This window comes from Apis mellifera, linkage group LG1 (genome assembly GCF_003254395.2).
Source record: "Apis mellifera strain DH4 linkage group LG1, Amel_HAv3.1, whole genome shotgun sequence".
In the NCBI taxonomy this organism is placed as follows: Eukaryota; Metazoa; Arthropoda; class Insecta; order Hymenoptera; family Apidae; genus Apis; species Apis mellifera.
Genome location: NC_037638.1, coordinates 21371787 through 21392144, shown reverse-complemented (window position 1 = coordinate 21392144; position 20358 = coordinate 21371787). Strand labels below are relative to the sequence as shown.

Genomic DNA, 20358 nt, shown 5'->3' with positions numbered 1-20358 from the left:
AGCATCCCCTCTTCAAAGGGCACACTCCTCGCGTAGTTAGTCCGTGTAGCAGCCCGTCACGCCGGTGTCAAGATCTAACGAACCTCTTTCCTAGAATAATATTTTCTATTTTTTCCCTCAACCCCTCTCACCCCAGTGAACCCATTCAACCCTCGTGTTAACGAATACGATCAATCAACCGCGACCGAAAATTGCAAAATTGAACCGATTTTTAATAATTTCTCGAAAACATTTTTTCGATCAAGCTTCATCGCATTCCATTAAATCATGAAACGTACTTTTTTCACGAGCTTTAAAAATTTATATTTACACCTGCCAACGTTGTGTTCTATTTAACCGCGATACCTACAATTTTTCCAATTTCACGGTTCGCGTATCGATTCAGGTAACTTTATTCCTCGCCAAGTTTCAGTTAAGCAATTAGTTTCTCCTTTCGATCGGGTCGATCGAGGAGCGAACGGGTCGATTTCAGCAGGAAGGGAGGGAGTTTAAATAAAATTAACCCCGTCGTAATAATGGCGGTTCAATCGTCCCCCGTTTTATGGCGTTTATAACGGCCACGATAAAGTTTCCTTCCCGCCACTCCCTTTTACGCGGCCCTTCGATTTAATAACCGGCCCACAACTCCACGAATTATCGTAAATACTCGGCCAAATTAGGCGGATTAAGTTGGGCCGATAAATGGGATTTCGAAAGCGTTTAACGCCGCGCCTCGGCTTTATGCGATTTTCGATCGCGTTGGAAACGTTATATTCGGATCTTTCGATCGAAACAGGGATAAGAGATGAGAAGATCTTTATTAATTCGATGGAAGTGTAAACTTGGAGATGAAATCGAGATCTTGATCGAAATTATATTTGGATATGTCGCGTTTGAAAGAGGGTGGTTCGATGAAGCGTTCGAAAGAATAGGGGATGATTCGACGAAGATGTGGGTGAAATTAAAAATAATATACATCGAAATAATAAAATATATCTTGTGTACGTAATTGCGCAAAGATTTGGAAATTTAGAACAGATTTTCACTCGTTGTTTATTTCATTTTTTTTTTTTTCTAAAAATTTATTTGTATCCTTTTCCCATCATGGGTTTTTCATTCGATATATTTGCCGAATAATTTTGAATTATTAAAAATACAACGACACGACACGATTTTAAAAAATCGGCTTACAATTTTCGAATTTTTCAAACTCAAAGTATTTAAAAATAAAAGGGCTTTATTAATCTCTCGTGTAATAAATGAAAAATATAGTTCTCGTTAAAAAAAAAAGGTGTCTCAATTTATTTCTTTGTTGTATTAATCGTGAAAAATATTTATCGGCTGTTATCACAAATCAAACGATATATATAATAATTTTGTTCGTAGCAGTTAAAATCAATATAGAATTAGCACAGTGCAGTTGATCCAGATATTGGTTATACGTTCCACGTAATTCAATAAGCTTTCGATTCATTTCATCTGGAAACTATAGGACCACAAGCATCTAAATTTTCTCGGCCCATTGTTGTTGAAATAATGTACGATTCCCATCAATATTATCTTTCTCGCATATTCTCATCAGCATAAACGAAAACCCTTCTTTTTCAACAGCTTTTTATTCAACAATCGTTTCAATCATCTACGAGCAACGTTATTATCAGATCGAGGAATTCGAGGAATTTACGAGGATTATTGCTTCTAGCTATCTCTAAAAATCAACATAGATACAATAACAAATGATACAAATTGCAAAAAATGACGAAGGCCTATCCAAACCTATCTAAATACGACAGAACCATCGAACCACAACATTTACATTTTTAAAAAAACCTACGTCCAATATTCTTGGATCATGCCCCGTGAATTTCACCAATAAAAGATAAGATTAAGCAACGATTCGCTTTGTGCAAAGGGCAAATATCCGGAAGCAAAGCAAATCTAAAGTCAACACGTGCTTCCACGATTGATCGTCAATGCCCTATCTCATTAACGTGCACGTAACGAATCGATATTTCGCCTTCAAGTGCGTCCCTCCCCCGCGTCGGTTAAGCCGAAATTCGCGGCAGCCTGTGATCATATCGATCGCGTCAAAGTTACGGGCGAGGGTGGAGAGAGAGAGAGAGAGGGGATGATACTGTACCGACTTTTCTAATGAGAACGCAAATATCCATGTTTACTTATGTCCTTTAAACCCGGACACCACCGGTAATTCGGTATTTTCGTGATCACAATCGTGATTCCAGCCACGTTGATTCGAATCGACGCGATATATATATATATATATATATATGTATCAATCGATAATCGATCGCGTGGACCGCGTGCGCTTTACGTCGACGCGCTCCCGCTGTATTTATAATCTGACTAATTTATTGGAAGTCGTTTAATCGGACGATTAATGCGGCCAGACCGCGGGCTCCTCTCTCTCTCTGATCACCGTTTTATCCTTATTTCTTCCCCTCCATTTTTTCCCCCCTACAGTATAGAACGAATGGTTAATTCGGTAATCGAACCGATTAATTTTGATGGAACGGTTTATCGGTCACGCGGAATCCTATTACAGGTTACTGTAATGAAGATTCACCGTCTGGACGGGTTTAAATCCGGCTTATTTGCTCGCCGGTTGAAAAATTAATTATTGAATTCCTATATCGATCAAAATTGCCTCCTCCTTCTGCTGTGCCAATATATTTCGAATTGCCGATGTCGTAAAAATATTGCCAACAGTAGATCTAATTTATTATCTGGTTTTAATCAGAAATATCGCGCGCGTTTCATCGTGCGTTGTGTTTCTATTTTTTAGAAGAATAGAATTTCTGGAAGCTGGTAAAATTATTTGTTAAAAGAGAGAACTCGTTTGAGATGCTTCGACCAATTTAATCGAATCTAAATTTCGTTAGAAAGGGACGATGAAACGCAATTGTTAACAATTGATTCTCTCTGAAGTATCTCGATATTATAAAAAGAAAAAACTATTCCATATATAATTCTGCACATTTTTTCATAAAATTATTTCGCAATCAGACACAACTGACTCGTTAACGTAAGAACTGCACGCATAAGACATTCGCAAGACCAGTTATAAAGAACGAGACACCGTCTTGAAAAATTAAAATGAAAAAGGAAAAAAAGGAAGAAGAAGAAGAAGAATTCCATTTCCGTATCACACATTGATGCACGCACGACAATGCATCCGCACGAGATTCAATCACGGTCTCAGTTTCCGTCTTTCGAAGCTTGTTGTAGAAAAGAAAAAGAAGAAGAGAAAGAAGAAGAAGATGAACTCAACGCTCAGCAAAGAAAAGAGGGAGAGAGGGAGTTGCTTTTTTCCCCCCTTTTTTCCTCCTTTCACCGACCGTTTTGAATATTGAATTAAAATCGCAAGATCGCGACGACGACCCAGTAACCGAACGTTGCTCTGGCCTCGATGACGCGAACGGAATCCTTTGTTCCGAGAGAAACTCATTTCAGATCTCCCTTTGAGGCATCGAGACCTCACCTCCGGGCACAGAGTCATTCTTTCATTTTTTATCAAGCGCGAGCGAGCGCCTCTTGCCCCCCCTCCCTCTCCCTCCCTTTTCAAACCCAACTCGCGCGCGCGCATCCCTTTTCTTAAGGGATGGAACCAGCCACCACCGTCGTCTCCTCGGACAGATTTCGATATCAGATTCTTCTTTCGCGCGAAAAATATCCCGAGATAACGCCTTTAACGTCTCGAGGGACGTGCTTTCGAGAGACCAAACGCTCTCGTCCAGGAAACAAGGCCGAGATCCGAAGGGATTTCTCCTCCTTACGGATCCTCCGTCGCGATACACCCTCGAACCGCCATTTCCTCTATCGTCTCCCCAGATGGCCCCTCCTTCCCTCCACCCTTTTGTTCTTTCGCGAAAACCTCGTTTCTGGGATTTCACTTTGAGCGGGGCTCTCTTTGACTTTTTCCCTCCACGCGTTTATGTGGAAAAGTTGAATGGTCGAATCTCTTAGCAGGCCGCTTCGATTACGATTCTCTAAATATCGTTAAATTATCGCATCACGTTCGATTACGATTCTCTAAATATCGTTAAATTATCGTGTTGATCGATCCTTCGATTCGAATTTATTCACAAAGTTCGAGAAATTGTCGTTCGAACGAATTCACGATTATTTCCACGATCGTTTTTTCCTTTTTTCAAAAATTCCATTTTTCGCATAAATACTCAGAGATGTGATAAAATTCGGTTCGGTTGGAAAGTTAATTTTCCGTTCAATTTATCGGGAATTTAATTCAAACCACTATCGAAAGATTTCGCGAGTTCAAAGAAACGTTCGGCCACGCGTGTTGTTTAGAAATTATACACACGTTATCTCGTATAATTCGAAATGATAATCCACGTAACAAATATAATTTCGACCAACTACTATCGTTACTATTAAACGGGTATACCGATAATTCGAAATCGACGTCGGTTCCAAAAGAGATCCGCCGTCCCAATTCATCGGCGGTCAGATTTGATTACAGATCAAATTAATCTATGCAGATTAAACGCTTACCGCCGGGTTTCAACTGCGAAACGCTTTTCCCCTGAATGACTCGGGCCGGCCAGTTCGATTAAACGCCAACCCTACCCCCGCTATTGGCGGCGAGTTGCACTTCTGTTTGGAATAACGAGTGCTTTAAATCGATATCGATATTTAGGACGAGATTTATTAAGAAAACGCCTCTCCTCCAATACGAAATAAATCGACGGAGCCGAGATCTCCCTTTCAAACCGATTAATGTAAACGCGGCAAGATTTAGAAGTTGAGTAAACGAGAATTCTAATTACTTCGTGGACGTATCATTCAATTATTAATCTCTCGGAAATTCGTGGATAAATATCACGGCGAGCTAAAAAATAATTCGAGATAAAAAAAAATAAAAATAACTAAAGAATACCTATATAAATACAACCCTAATTTCAAATGACCTTAATAAGAATATCTAGAAATATTTATTAAAAATATATCGATTCTTAAATTCCAAAAAGAAAAAAAAAACAAATGTGTAGTTTTTAATTATCGTAAAAGCTCAAACTAATAATCTATATCCATCGAGAGGATAAGATGATACGCTTGCACATCATCCCCGTTTAACGACCGGCCACATAAATTCGTATCGATTCCTCCACCCTCCTCCGCGAGTGGAATGGAGGAGAGCTCATCCTGGTCCAACTATGGCGGCAAGGACACGGAAGAACGACGGCTAAGTAAACCGGTCGGGTCGCATCTGGCTTGAACGGTACGTAATGCCCGGGAATATAGACATCGTGGATACGGTTTGGAGGGCGAGGAAGGAAGGTGCATGTTGCGGGGGCAGGCGGAAGGCGCGGGAAAACCGACAGCTCTTCCGGAGATTAACGCTAAGCCACACCTTATCATACTTTAAGCTATCGCAGCATCCGATATACCCGCTGGAAACGCGTGTAACGGTTTTCTCTACGTGTGTACCGGTAATGAGTTACGACTGCTGCGAAACCGAAAGGAAGGAAGGAAGGAAGGAAAGAAGCTTCGGGGCGAGCGACAGTTTGATTTCGTTGTTAGAACCGCGAAAATATTTTATATATTCCATTTCGAGGGATTGGGTAAAACGTGTATACGAGATTCCAGTGTTTGATCAGAAGCTCGTGTTTGGCGAACGAACACGATATAACGTTTCCTTCTTCCTCCTCGTTCCTAATCCCAGATAATAATACGATGAACTTTTGAATTTTCGTCAATTGGAGAATTCTCTTTTATATATCTCTTTTAATCCGGAATAATCTTCGCTCGAATTTCTCAAATTCAATTATCAAATTATTTTTCTTCGCGAGATGTGAAAGATTCTAAACAACTTTCCATTTTCCTTTTCCCAATCAGATCTTCATTCAAACTCGTCTTCCTCAAACTCCAAGCCAACCCCTCGGGCCTTGAGAAACTTGCTAACGTCAAATAACATTAACCACCACCTCCAATCATCGTAATTTTCTTTAAAGATGAACACATCGCATCGGCAGGAAAATATTTTCTCATCTTCCTCCGACAAATTCCCTGCTGGTCACTCGATATCCACAACGTTCCCACGCGCTTTTGCCACGACGTCACGTAAAAATAACTTCGATTTGACTGGATTCGAAGTTAGCAGAGACAGACAGAGAGAGAGAGAAAGGGAGAGAAAGAGGGAGAGAGAGACAGGATCCAGCGGTTCCGGTGGCGGAAGAGAGTGTACGTGACAGAGTTCCGGTGTGTTGGCGAAAAGGACGACGGTGTACAGGTCGGCTGATAAGGGCCTTGGCCTCACGATTCATCACGATCCGCGATTATCTACCTGTCATTTCCGGTTCGCTTGGCGCGCGCGACGAATCAACTATCGCGACCCTTCTACTATTACTAGCTATTTTTTAACCCCAGAATCGCTATCGTGCCGACAATTCAATGTGCTCCTTTTTGATCCAGCTTTTTCTTTTTTTAAAACTAATATCCATTCGTCGTTGTTCTAGCGATTTAATAATTCGACGAGGCAATCCTTTTTCTCGAAATACTTTTGTTCTTTATATATATATATATCTCGTGCACGGTACAATGCGCGATAGACGTAAATCACGATTGCGTCTATTGTCCTCTTATATAAACGGAGAAACAATATTTCTACGTACGTACGAACGTTCCATGCGAATATTTATAATTTGCTCTGCAATTTTACAGTTTCCTTTTTAAGCAGATTTCCTATCTCGTGTTATTGTACCTCGTTGTCCTTTGTGCCGTTCATTTTCAAAACCATATCCATCCACGGTTTGCGCACGTCAAAGGAAAATGTAAAGATCTTATATCCGACTCTATGTTTTCTCTCCCTCTCTTCAAACTTCTATTTCGTTCATTGTTCGAGAAGAATGCGACTTGGAGGCAACTTAAATAACGGATCGGCTGTTTCGTAACTAACGACCAAGTTTCGAAAAAGATCGCTTCCTCAAAGGGAGTCCTTTTAAAATCAAAATGCTGCCTGCAAGTCAACAAGTCTCTCGATATTCGATAGCCAAATTGAAACTGTAATTTCTTCTTCCTTTTTTTTAACGAAATTCTTGTTGCTAATACGGAATCTTAATCAGTTTTAAATCGATTCAACGAAAAGATCTATAAATCTTTATCCAAGGGGAGCGCTTTTAAAATCAAAATCCTTTAATGCTGCCTGCAAGTCAACAAGTCTCTCGATATTTGATAGCAAACTGTAATTTCCTTTTTTTTTTTATGAAATTCTTGTTGCTGATACGGAATCTTAGTCGGTTTTAAATCGATTCAACGAAAAGATCTATAAATCTTTATCCAAGGGGAGCGCTTTTAAAATCAAAATCCTTTAATGCTGCCTGCAAGTCAACAAGTCTCTCGATATTTGATAGCAAACTGTAATTTCCTTTTTTTTTTATGAAATTCTTGTTGCTGATACGGAATCTTAGTCGGTTTTAAATCGATTCAACGAAAAGATTTATAAATCTTTATCCAAGGGGAGCGCTTTTAAAATCAAAATCCTTTAATGCTGCTTGCAAGTCAACAAGTCTCTCGATATTCGATAGCCAAATTGTAATTTCTTTTTTTTTTTACGAAATTCTTGTTGCTGAATACGGAATCTTAATCGGTTTTGAATCGATTCAACGAAAAGATCCATAAATCTTTATCCACGCGTTACTCCACCCTTCAAATTCCTCTCCTCTTGCGCGATTACTCCTCGTTCGCGAAGGAGAGGCGCAAAGAGGCGATATTTCGAAGGCAGAGGTGGAACAACCGTCCCGTAACGAAGCCTCGAACGATCGTTTCCGAAGGCGGAGCTTCCGGAAAAGTTGCGACGTTTTCAAGCGAGAACAATTCTCGAGCAACGAGAGTGTGGTGGAAACCGTTGGACGGCGTTGAAGGAAATTCAGGGAACGCGGCACGGTCTTTGAAGTCTTTTCCATGGGTCACAGCCATGGCATAAATGCAACGAGCTCCGCGACGATGTTCTCGCGTTTTCCAGTTTCGATGATTCGACGACCGTGCGCGCTGCTCTGCAGCTGCATACGTGAACGCGCGAGTGCGCTAATCGCGAGTAATGGCGACGAGCTCGCGCCTGGAGAATCCTCCCTCCCTCTCTCTCTCTCTCTCTTATCCAGTATCCGTAATTATTCCTCCCGAGTCATGCTCTCGAATAACAACATCGCGCATCTGCTGCTGCCAACGTTTCATCGCGTTCCCGTTTGCGGAAGCAATCCTTTTCCGCATCCTTCTCTTTGATTTTTCTCTATTCTTCGCTTTTTTGGCGAGCTGGCAACTCGTTTGTTCCATTTTTCGCTCGTACGTGACGATATTTTATTCTCCAGAAAGGGCTCGCTTCGTAAATTAATAACGCGTAATATTTTGGAATTGTCGTAAGATGTGATCGAAGCTTGTTTATTCGTGATTGGAGCGTTTGAGGAAATCCTTCCTTTTTGATTCAGATTAAAGGAAGTTTCCTACGATTTCATTCTTATTCGTGTAATATTTAGAATTCCATTGATTTATCACCGATTAAAGTTATTTTGCTCGCTAAAGAAAGGACGATATGTTTCCTCTTCCTCTTCAAAAGAGAACAATCATTTTGACCATTGTTTCATTTAATATCAACAACTTGTCACAACTGTTTTCCCTTCATTCTTTCCCCTCCTGTTTTATCACAATTTCTTTTCCTTTCTTCTTCTTCCTCCTCTTTTTTTCTACAATCGAGACACGGACAGAATGAAAGAACGAGACCGATGCCCGTCCCCCGTCGTCGTCCAAATAAATTATACCCACTCCTGTATCAACACACACACACACACATATATATAAATATATATATATATAAACCTCCGCGTCACATAAAAATCGCAGAAACTTCATTCTCCCCTCGCCTCTCGACGATCCACCTCGGATAAAGGACAGAGATTTATAACGAGGGAAGCGTGGCCGAGATAAAAATCGGCGACTTTTCGTTGCTTCGGACCGGGGAGGGGAGGGATTTCGCGCAAACAAGATACCGGTGGCGGGTAAAATCAATATCGGCGGCAATTAGTTACCGTGGCACGCACGTGAAAAGGGCAGGAGCTGCATCCGGCAGTCGGGCCTTTCGGACTTGTTCAACATCCGGGGTCGTCCAATCTCTCTCTCTTTCTCTCTCTCTCTTTTTATCTTCCCTTTTTTTTTCGACCCATTCGAATCGCCACGTTTGGGGGGAAAAAAACAAAAAAAACAATCGGCTTCCTCGTTCCGCGCCGGTCGAGAATTTGTACACGAAAATTGGAATCGTTCGGGGGATGACTCGATAGGAAAATTTGTATCCTGCGTGTTCGATCGATTGGGGAAAAGGGGGAGGAGAGAAAGGGAGAGCTTGTTTATTTTTTACTCGTAAGACGATTCGATTTCGGTCTGATATACGAATTCTTCGTGAAATTTTTATTGTATCTCGACTTTAAATTCGATCTATTTAAAGAGAATATGCGTTAACGAGATTCACGATTATTAGGAATATCTTTGAAAAATTAATATTGTAATTTATTCAAAAGTTATTTTTACGAGTTTAATTTTAACAAAAATTTAAATTTCATTTATGTGTAAAATAGATAGAAATTTCAATGGCGAAAGAATTTCCTTAAAAAATTTAATCAAGTTTCGAATAATAAATCGGAGAATCAATGCTAAGAATTTTCAATCACGCGTTCTTTGGAATCGAAAATATTATATATGACGATATAAGAGGAATTTGATCGACGAGTAGTCCAATGGGGAGAAGAAAAGATTTTAACCATCGATTCTTTGTTTGCTCGCAACAACGTAGTTTACCTCGAATTTACCTTCCCTTTCACTTGGCTGAATCTTCGCAAACCTTCTCGAAACACTCGAGTTTCGCTCGCTCGAGAGAGGAAAAGGATTGTGTAATTCGTACGGCAAACAACAGCGGCAGCCAGCTGTTGCACGCGGAACAAAAAGGTTACGACGCTTGCAAGCGAAAGCTGTTGCCGGTGAAATTAAACCGGATTCGTTCTTTAAATGTAGATCGAACCATCGTTTTTCATTTACGACTTTTCCTCCCCCGTCAAATTTTATCAAACTTCGCCTCAACCTCGAATCCTGTTTCACGTAACAAAGAAAAGAGAAATTGAAGAAATAATCCGAGAGAAATAATATCCATCATACTTGCCGTTGAAAAATGAATTGACAACGATTCGTCCAAGGCAAAAAATTCCTTTTCGCTCTCTAAATTTCATTGTTGCATCTTCAAAAAACAAAAAAAAAACATATAAGATTCGACGAGGATCGAAGAGCGATACGAATACAAATTTCCTCGCTTTTTTCTTTCCAAGAATTATCTCGAACGCAACAATTCCTAATAAAAACGTTTCACAGATTAATCAGAAAGATACGAAAAATATTATATATAGATGAACCTTCACAGATGTATCCAGAGCGACATTCAATTGCAAAAAGGCGATCCTCGATACGACTCCTTCCATTTTTATTCTTTAAACTTTCGCCGGCTGATATAACATATCAACGGTATCGGTGTTCCCTCGACCCCGTTGAGACCGGTGCCAGAAACGATCGTCGGTCGAATTATCGGGATCAGCATTTCCAGCGGTATTTGCGGTCTGATTGCGGGCTGGCATCCGTTGAAATCGTACCAATAGTTCGATTCGCGTGGAGTTTGGAAGAAGATTCGGTTCCCGCCGATAAATATGGCGCTCGATTCGAAGGGAAAATCGAGAAAAAAAGAGGGATTCAGAAAATCGAGGGAAAAGAGGATTTAGCATTCGTTGCATCCTATCCATACTACACCCTTGTCCCGATAATCAAGCAATCCGCGAGATCGGACTAATTAATGGAGACTGATTGCTCGACTCTATCCCGGTTAACCACCGGTGCTGACTCCGCTCTACTGCTTCGAGTCATTCCTTCGTGAATCGAGTGGAACGATTCCAGATTCCTTTGCGCGGATACTTTGACCATCCTCGGATTGAAATTAATCCTCTTCAATGGAGGGAGAGAGAGAGAAAGAGAGATAGTTTGCTATTTCTTTCTCCTCGTTCCTTGTTTCGAGAAAAAAAATTCGATAAACTCTATCATGTATTCCTCTTCTTCCATTATTTATCGAAGCATCTTTTCATGGGCCAAAATTAACTGGACAATTGGATGAATATTTAAATAATCGTTTCACATTCTAACGCTTCGTTAAACTTCATCTCGTGCTCATCTCATTTCGGATATTCGAGAAAACGGATATCAAAACTTCCGCAACACATTCATTCGAAAGTGAAACGTTTGCGGCGGTAGAAGCAATTCGTCCAGATATTAAACCAGACTCTAATATCAACCGAGTGTACACAATCCTGGATGATATCTCGATAAACAACTCTCGGTTATTTCTTTCTTTTTCCTTTTCTAATAAAGTAGAAACGCTTGCAAGCCCGACGCGAGTCTCTCGTTCCGAGCCTCGTTCGCATCATCGCCAAAGGAATGCGACGAAAATCAACTCCTTCTTGTTTAACCACTCGTCAAGCACCAGAGAGATCTTTTTATTAAAACGGCCGAGACGAGACGAGAGATTGAAGACACGTAACGCATAGATATTTGTTTGAAAAATCAAGGGAAACTTGAAATTTCCTCGTGGTTAAAAAACGGTTCAGTTAAACTCGCGTCGAATATTTCGTCGAAAATTACGTCACCGAATTCGCATAGTTTGTCCGGCCGATGGTGGATGGCAAGTTGGCAAGTTGGAGGAGTATGGTATGAACAGCGTCATCGAGTTCCTCGCGGCAAGGAATCCGATTACGCGCGCTCGCGTCGCCCAAATTCCCATAGAATTTTCCTCGAGACGAGGAGAAAAATAGGAGAAAAATATATATATATATATATACGCGTAATCGCGTAAATCTTTTTGTATTACACGTTGGCGCGAAAGAAAATCGCGATGGCAACTCGTGCGTGGCGTGGCGTCGTATCGTATGCGAGGCACACAGGACGGAAACAAGGATTCGCAATTTCCACGGATAAGGATTTCAATATGGGGAGAGACGGCGTATGTACGTAATCCGTGAGCGTGCACGATCCGTTGAATGGCGATCGAAAAGGCTGCCTCTGTCTAGGCCAACTCCTTCTACAACCAAACTCGTAGAAGATTTCTCAGCCAACTTTCTTGCCGAGGAAAATTCTCCAACCAAGGATTTATAATAGACTGGTCGATGTAAAACGACTAACGGGGTGTGTAGTTATCCGCAAGATTCGGGTCGCAATTCATTTTTTCTTTCTTCTTTCCTTTTTTCCTCCTCTTCCTTCCTCGCCCTCCTCCGCGCGGCTATTGTTGGCCATATAAAAATGGGGAATTGATTAAGCGAAACGGGGGAATAATAAATGGACATTGACTTTAGAATTTTCTTCGCCACGCTTTGTCTCTTTCTCTCTTTCTCTCTCTCCCCCCCTTTTCCTAGTTACGCGTTTCAGGTCACCGTGGTAATTTTTCATCGACGAATTTCAAAGAACTAGCAACGGTCTCTTTTCATCTTTTCCCCGAGAATTGAAAGATGAATGGAGTTTTTCAACGTTAGAAAAGGAAAAAAAGAAGAGGGGGGCAGAAAAAAGAGAAAGAAAAAGAAAGGGGGAAAAAAAAAAAAAACAACAGCGGCCGGTAATTTTTCACCCACGAATTTCACAAACTAGCGAACGTTCTCGATTTTCCTCCCCCCTTTCGCGTCGAGAAATAGGCGCGGAACACGGGTGGTAAACACAGAAGAAGCGGAGTGAGAGAGAGAGAGTATTTAACCCCCGACGAAATATTAAGGTTCGAATATTTTTTCGCCTCACTTTTTAATGATTAAAGAAGTAACTGTGCCATAATTAAAACGGTACAAAGAAAACGGTAAAAAAAAATTTAGGTTAATCACAAGATTAGCACTCGGTAAAAAAAAAAAAATTCGTCGAGAAAAACGTTCACGTTTAATTAAGATTAAAAATCACTGTCCTTCGAAAAAAAGAAAACTTACATATTTTAGAGCGAACAGGGTGGTCATTAGTATCGAGGCAACGAAAATCAATTTTCCTTTAGGGGTAAGAAGAAACGCGAAAAGATCATTAGTATCTTAGAAAGAAAAATTGAAGTTCATTAAAAAGAAATAACGAATAAATAAAAAATCCAACCTATCCCAACTACCCATCCATATTTCTTACTCAATAATCAATAATTAAATTTAATAACCCCCCTCGATATCACGTTGCCCAAATTTCCGTGTTTACGCGGGTATCAAACTCCTCTCTCTCTCTCTCTCTCTCTCTCTCTCTCCCTATTCCTACAAAGTTTCACAGGAAAATCCTGCGGGGATTATACACACATATATATATATAGGGATCAAGTAAATCGCTTCGAACGTCAAAAGATCTCCCTCTCCCCTGTTAAGGGTGGGGCGCGCACTTTCCACGGTACAATTTCTGCTTACGTATTACCGCGACGCATAACTGCTACGTTATCAAAGGAGAATGGCGCTCGGAGAATTTCCGGCTTCATAGTTAACCTACTGCGTGTGCACGGCCGCTGACCCGGACTCCGGGGGCTTTGGAAATCTTTGGAATTGTTCGCGCGTCAAAAGCCATTGTTCCGGCGATGTTGTCACGAGAATAATTCTCGCTTCGTTGTTCCCCGGATTTACGAATATTTTTTTTTTTTCTCTCCTTTTTCCTTTCTTTTTCTTTTTTTTTTTTTTTCTTTGTAAGATCTTCCCCTCCCTGTCATCCCTGACAACGCGTTAATCGCGGTTTTGAAATTAATCGCGAATTTCGAAAGCATATATATTGTATACACACACCGTATGCGTTGTCTTTCCTTTCGTTTATATTGCTTTCTTCTGTATATCTATACCACCTTTGTCCACTCTGAATGGTAAAATGTTTAAATGTCAAGCTTCGTTTAAAAAAAAAAAATATCGAAAGATATTAAGGCATTCGCCGAGGATTTCGTCCATGGTATTTTCGATGGTTATCTTTTGCATTGTTGCGCCGCGCGAAACTGGAAACGCATCGTTCCATTTGGAAATTTCGAATATTTCGCGTTTCGAAGTCGAACTAACGTTTTCATCAACCCCGACGATTCTCCCATGAAACGATCTCCTCCCTCGTTGCCGCGAGAACGATCTGCGAACATTGCGTTTAATGCGTTTTTCGATTAATACGCGATCGATTAACAGATCGATCGAAAATGGAATTTGAGTTTCAAACTTTGTGTGCCGTCCGTTTGAGAGACCGAGAAAAAAAAGGAGGGATAAAAATAACGAGATAATTGGATAAATTTAATACGCGAACCTCCTTTGAATTTACTTCGTGAGTGGTTAAAGAAAAAAAACTTACGTAACAAACTATGTAAACGTTGATCCTATTAAAGAAAATTACGAAGTGGATACAATTCGCGAGTCTAATAGCCGGAAGTCGTTCGTTGGAATTACGTGATATCTTAAAATCAAAATCGTCCTTTTCTCTTTTTCTATATTTCGTCCATCTTCAACTTATTATATTTCTTTTTCATATCCTCTTCTCTTACATCATTCACCATTTGTTATATATTCTATTCTCTCTTTTACAACGCGTCATTTTAACGCGATACATATATATATTTTTTCTATTTTCTCTAAATCTTTTTTCTGTCCACAATTTTTTCTACTTTTTTCTTTCCTCGTCTCTTTCACTTTCCCTCGTCCACTACACAATAACTCAACCCTTGACCGTCGTGATTCAACTTCCATCCCCGAGTAATATAATTCATTCTTTCATTCGTTCCTTGGATTCTCCACAACTACAGGAGAAAATGGAACATCTGTCTCGTGAAGAAGAACACCTGGTTACCGAAAAACCAGGCTATTTCAACCTGACACATCGTTGCTCGAACGCTAATTGGATCGAAAAATGGGAAAGGGAAAGAATGTGTGGAAGAAGAGAAGAATTTCGTCGCTCACCTTATCGCCATGCTTTTCGCTTTCAAGTGATGCCATCGCTGGTTCATCTCGTCCAGTCGTCGTTGCAGCATAACCGCGTCATCCTGGCTCGCCAAAGAGCTCAACAGCTTCCTTCCCGTGCCGTTCAACGACGTGTACACGTCTCGGTGCGTCTCGATTTCCGATTGTAGGTCCTGTAACGAGAAAAACGTAGTACTCTTGTTAATGAAACGTTCGGAACGATACGAATTTTTATTGTGAAAAAATGCCATTCAACTTTGAATTAAAATTCTTATGCTTCCCATTACAACACAATTCCATTTAAATCCGATATAATAAATAAATCTGAATTTACGGGACAACGATTCTCTCTCTCAGATCGAAATATTTCCCCTCCACAACTTTCCAATTTGCCTAGCGTTCGATAGGGAATAAAAAAAAAATACCGATTGACGCGTTACAAAACTAATCAAAACTGTGCAGAATTGCACGATGGAATATGTTATCTGAAACCTCAAATAGACACTGTGAAACCAACTATGGATTCGAAGGAGGGAGAGAAAGAGAGAGAGAATAAAAATCGTGACTTTATAACGGAAAGAAGAATATCAGGAAGAATGAACGTTGTTGTAATAAAAAATACAACAGATCGATGCGAGTTTATACCGACGCTTTATCGATTTAAATTTCATTCAACACGTATTTCTCGCGAATCCTGTTATTATACGAAACGCATATTATTAAATATACCTGGAACGAAACTTATCCACGTCACGAGGAAACGTCACAGGGGTGGGGATGGGAAATTTCAAGAATTTGCGCGCGATATTTCCCTCGGATTTTCTCTCGCCGGTGAATAAAAAAGTGTGTGCACACAGTCTGTCTGCGAGAAAAGTGTGGGGGTGAAAGGGAAGGATGTTGGTTGACGCGGTGTTCCGTCATCGCGATGACGTGAATTGCGGCCAACGTTTTGGCCGAAAGTGATTTATGCCGCGTTCTCACGTTGTGCAAAGGGGGAAGGGAGGTTGACGCGCGACGGCGGAGAATGAGAATAAATCGCGGTGTACCGCGATTCGATTTTTGAAGAAGAAACGTTCGTTCGCGATCCCTTTCCCTCCTCCTCGCCAAAGGGTGAAAGTTTAGCGTAGAAATCGGCGTTTGTACACACGAGGCGAAAACATTGTTCCCCTTAAGCGGATCCCAAACTTCTCTTGCGTTCTCTGTGTTTCCTGTTCTTGCTCTGTGGATTGTACATTCGATGCAGATGAAATCGTGATTTAGGAGTAAAGCCCCTTCTATGGAAATTTATTTATGGATACCACGCGTATATTGGTATTTACGGCCAAGCGGGGAGATATACCTGTTTTGGAATTTAGATTCACCTTCATTTATATACGAACGTGCATTTCTTCTCTAAAGGAGAAAAAAAAAAATTGCATCGCTTTTTTGAAGATTTGTTGACGGAAGAATTTGAAAAAAAAAAAAAAAAAAGGAAGGATTTCAACGTATCACGTCACACGCGCTCGGAAAAAAAACCAAATTCTTTCGCTCCAGCAGAACGAATCACGCGAATCATCGAAACGTCCCATCAACAAAGTCTCCCTTAAACTCCACGCCACATCCTTCCACTGGATGAATTCTCTCCATCCAAGTTTGCTGACCTTCTGTGCAAGACACACAACCAAAACTTGCGCGAGATAATTAAACACACGGAGATTTTTCTCTAAAGTTAAGAAGAATACGCGTGCACGACTCTCTGAAATTTTCGCTTCCAATTGTGTGGGCCAAATTTTTTCCGCCACGGATAATAATTCAACCAGCCTTTCTTCTCGGATGTTAAACTTTATAATTCAACGCAAGAGCACGGATTCAAAGTCGTTCCGCTTCGCGACACTTTTTCTGCTTCTCATCGATCTATCTCGATTCTTCCGCGCACAAAAACATTTTTACTTCGCGCTGGCTATTTCCACGAATATTTTTCTTTTTTTCTTTCTTCCTCTCCATGTCTCTCTCTCTCTATCGCTTGGAACGATGTAGAGATCTGGTGTATTTTCATCGTGCACGATTTTAAACCGACGCGGTTGACGCGTGTAACACGGGCGTATCATAAAACGAGAGAATGTACCGAGAGTGATGAACAGCCGCGCTCGGAATTTATGCGGGCAAAAAACATTTTTGGAGGGAACCGATCGTTCGTCATTTGGGACGAAGAATTGCCAACTTTTTTTCACGCTCGATCCATCCGACGAAACATCCATCCCTATTTCAAATTTTTTTAATTATACCTCGTTGTGGATATTTCACTTCAATGATTATATATATATTTGACAAAGTATTCGAAGTGAAACATTTCCATTGGCGTGAAAAGCGCGAGAAGAAGATAAAAAATTCTACCATAAAAATCTATCTTATAAAAGGAATATAAAAGAAACGGTGCAAATGAGATTGTTCATTGATTCATCCCGATATCTCAATCGGTTGCAGAGATACAGAGACTCAAAGTTTCCATAGGCGCTTAAGGCTATGTAATACAAAGGATTATGAATGGAGTCGCGGCTCACTGACCTACATTTTTCCCCCCAGAAATGTCTACTACTTTCTTCGCACACGTTTTTCCAGGAATCGTTTCTTGTCTGTCGCTCTGTCTCGAGTTTGGAACAGGTTAGTGCGAGACGTAGTAAACGATTAAAAATTACCCTTCTGTTCACACGACGATATCTCAAGAACCGAAAGTCGTATCGAAATAACTCGGAAAGCGTTTTAAAGGGGAAGGTTCCGCGCTTTCAACGATCGTTCATTCATCGACATTGGAAATCGATATCCTAAAAGTTATAACGGTTTAAAGTTTTCCCAATTTCGATAAACTTTCAAGACAAATTACTCGCTGCGAATACACGCTTGTTTAGACTGTTCTAATTAATTTAAAAAAATTCCAAGTAGTGATTAAATCGTATCTATTCAAATGGATTCAGATTAGGGAAAAGGATGAATCAAATTCGTCGAATATTGGCAGCGAATAATATTCGAACATTTTCTATAATATCGCGCGCGACAAGATTACGAAAAAGTACGGGAACAGTCGGGACGATTATGGCCGTAAAAATAACAGGATATCTGGAATTGATTGGTATCGGATTGGAACACATCTGGTGCAGGCCTCTCTCTTTTTTTTTTATCGCTTCTACGTGTCCAACTCGGCAAAGTTGCGGCCACAATTTACGGTACAACCTGTACAACGCGGAGGAAGAGAGAGAGAGAGAAAGAGAGCGGCAAATATTGTGTACGCGGTGTGCAACGATGCAAGGAGGAGGCTGTTCCAAAAGGGTCGGGGTACATCCATCAAAACGCTTTTCGTCGTGGACCTCATCGAAAGTGTAAACCCGTGACGTTTAATTGGAACAGCGCAACATCTGACCCGATGAAGTTTGATAGTTGTCGTTGGATTAATTGTCGAGCGTCGAGTATATGGGTCCGTGAACAATTTTAATATACTCCTCGAATTTTATTTCATTCCGTCCCGTTGCCTTTTTCATTCGTCGTCCCACGCAAACGTCCGTCTCGAAAGTTTTAAGTTCGAGGATGTTACTCAATTTTTGCGATTAAATCACGCGCGTTTGGAAATAATCTTTCGTTAAAAATGAAAATTATTCGCGTTGGATGGCGGTTACATTGTATTTCCATGAATTAAATCCTCATACAATTTTCCTATTCCTTTAGCATAACGATTTGTTACTTTCCCCTTTAAAAAACATCTGCAAATCTAACTCCCTCTGGATCGCTTTTACTCGATATATATATTGCAACTGGTCGTTTATTATTCCAAGCTTAAAATTTTGTTATTAAAAAATTTAGAAGGGGATCGCGTCCAAGATTAAAGGAGAATAATATTGCTTTCTCGAAAGATTAATTTTTAATTGATTCCATCGTTTCGCCAGAAGCATCGTGTATTATTCACATGAGGAGAATTTGCGACAAGGATAATAATGGTTTTTCGGTATACACGCCAATCAAGCGCGATCATATCGAGGCGAGCGATCGATCACGAGGAGGAGGAGGAGGATCGAGGATACGCCGTCTTAACAGAGCACTTTCAATGCAGATTAAATTTTCCCCGGTAATGGGTGACCCTGTGGGTGAGCCGAGGCAAAAGAAGCGAAGAAAGGGGAAATTCGAAATGGGTAGATGGGGTGGAAAAAGGGCGAAATATAAAGGGTTTTTTTTAGCGAGTCGTCTCGTGCTTCTTATCGATGCAACCATCGTGCAATTACGCAAATAGCGCGTTATCGATGATGCGACGTTCACGATGAAATTGTTGCTCTTTTTTCACCCCTTTTTCTATCTATTTCTTTTCTTTTTTAATCTCGACTCAAAAATTTAGGAAAAATTTTATTTGACGCTTGATCGATTTATGTATCATAAAATTTTGCGCAATGTTGTTAATTTAGAAAATATATCTATTGAAAAACAAAAACGTGAACAGAATAGTTCGAAGAAAGAATAAAATTAAAACTAATAACATATTTAATATATTTTTCATCTTACGGATGAATTTTTCAATTTCTCTCTCCTTATAAGTATTTATAGTATATTTTACTTTTTTAATTGCAAAATTCGTTTTCCTACTATCTCAAACATCGATGAATATCCTGTGTACATTCGATTTATTCAAATTGGCCGAATGATGATGATATATTTGATCGAGGCAAACGAGTCAGGATAATAGTACAACAAAGAGGTTTACCCCAGAGAGAGAGAGAAACTGTATACGAGTTGTTGTATTAAAACAAACACGCTGCATATCATTTCGCGAAAATTACGAAAATGGTTGCAGGATACATTCATGTGTATGCATTTAGAAATTCAATAAATTGTCATTATTGAATTCCAGATGCTTTTAGAGAATACGAAAGGAATTGGAAAGGAACACTTTCCAACATTGCTAACTTTACAAACGGATGACGTTTCTTGTGAAAAACTGCAATATCTTGCAACAATTTTATCAATTTTTAACTGCCCTGAGAAAATGCTTTTTCAATATCGCGATATTTTACGAATATATTCTAATACGATTACACGATATTAAAATTCCTTTTTCAAATTTAAAAAAAATTATAATTATTTTCATCACTCGTGATGCAATACAAATTTTAATTCGTTCACACCGAAATTATTCGTCTCGATAACTGGTTTATACGTAAACGGAATTATAATTTATTATACACAAAAAAAAAATCGAAAGCAATTTGGAAAAAGGCGTGGAAAAAATTAAAGAAAAAATTATACTTGCTTCGCGATTAACTGGACGTGATTGAAATACCCATGATCCACCCCCTCCAGTACTTAATATTTATCCAAAAAAAAAAAAAAAACGAACGAGAATATTACTTATACGCAATAACGTTCACAAACATTTACGAAAATACTCTGTGCA

General features: G+C 40.0%; 1 protein-coding gene across 11 annotated transcripts in view; it reads right to left on the bottom strand.

The window, feature by feature from the left end:
* The window catches only part of LOC413968 (dystrophin, isoforms A/C/F/G/H), a 413776-nt gene that overhangs the window by 77761 nt on the left and 315657 nt on the right, over nucleotides 1-20358 (bottom strand). For all 11 annotated transcript variants that reach the window (XM_026446499.1, XM_026446488.1, XM_026446500.1 and 8 more), the window contains one exon: nucleotides 14949-15121. In XM_026446499.1, the coding sequence (XP_026302284.1) occupies nucleotides 14949-15121 (173 nt within the window). The remainder of the gene's footprint in view (nucleotides 1-14948; nucleotides 15122-20358) is intronic.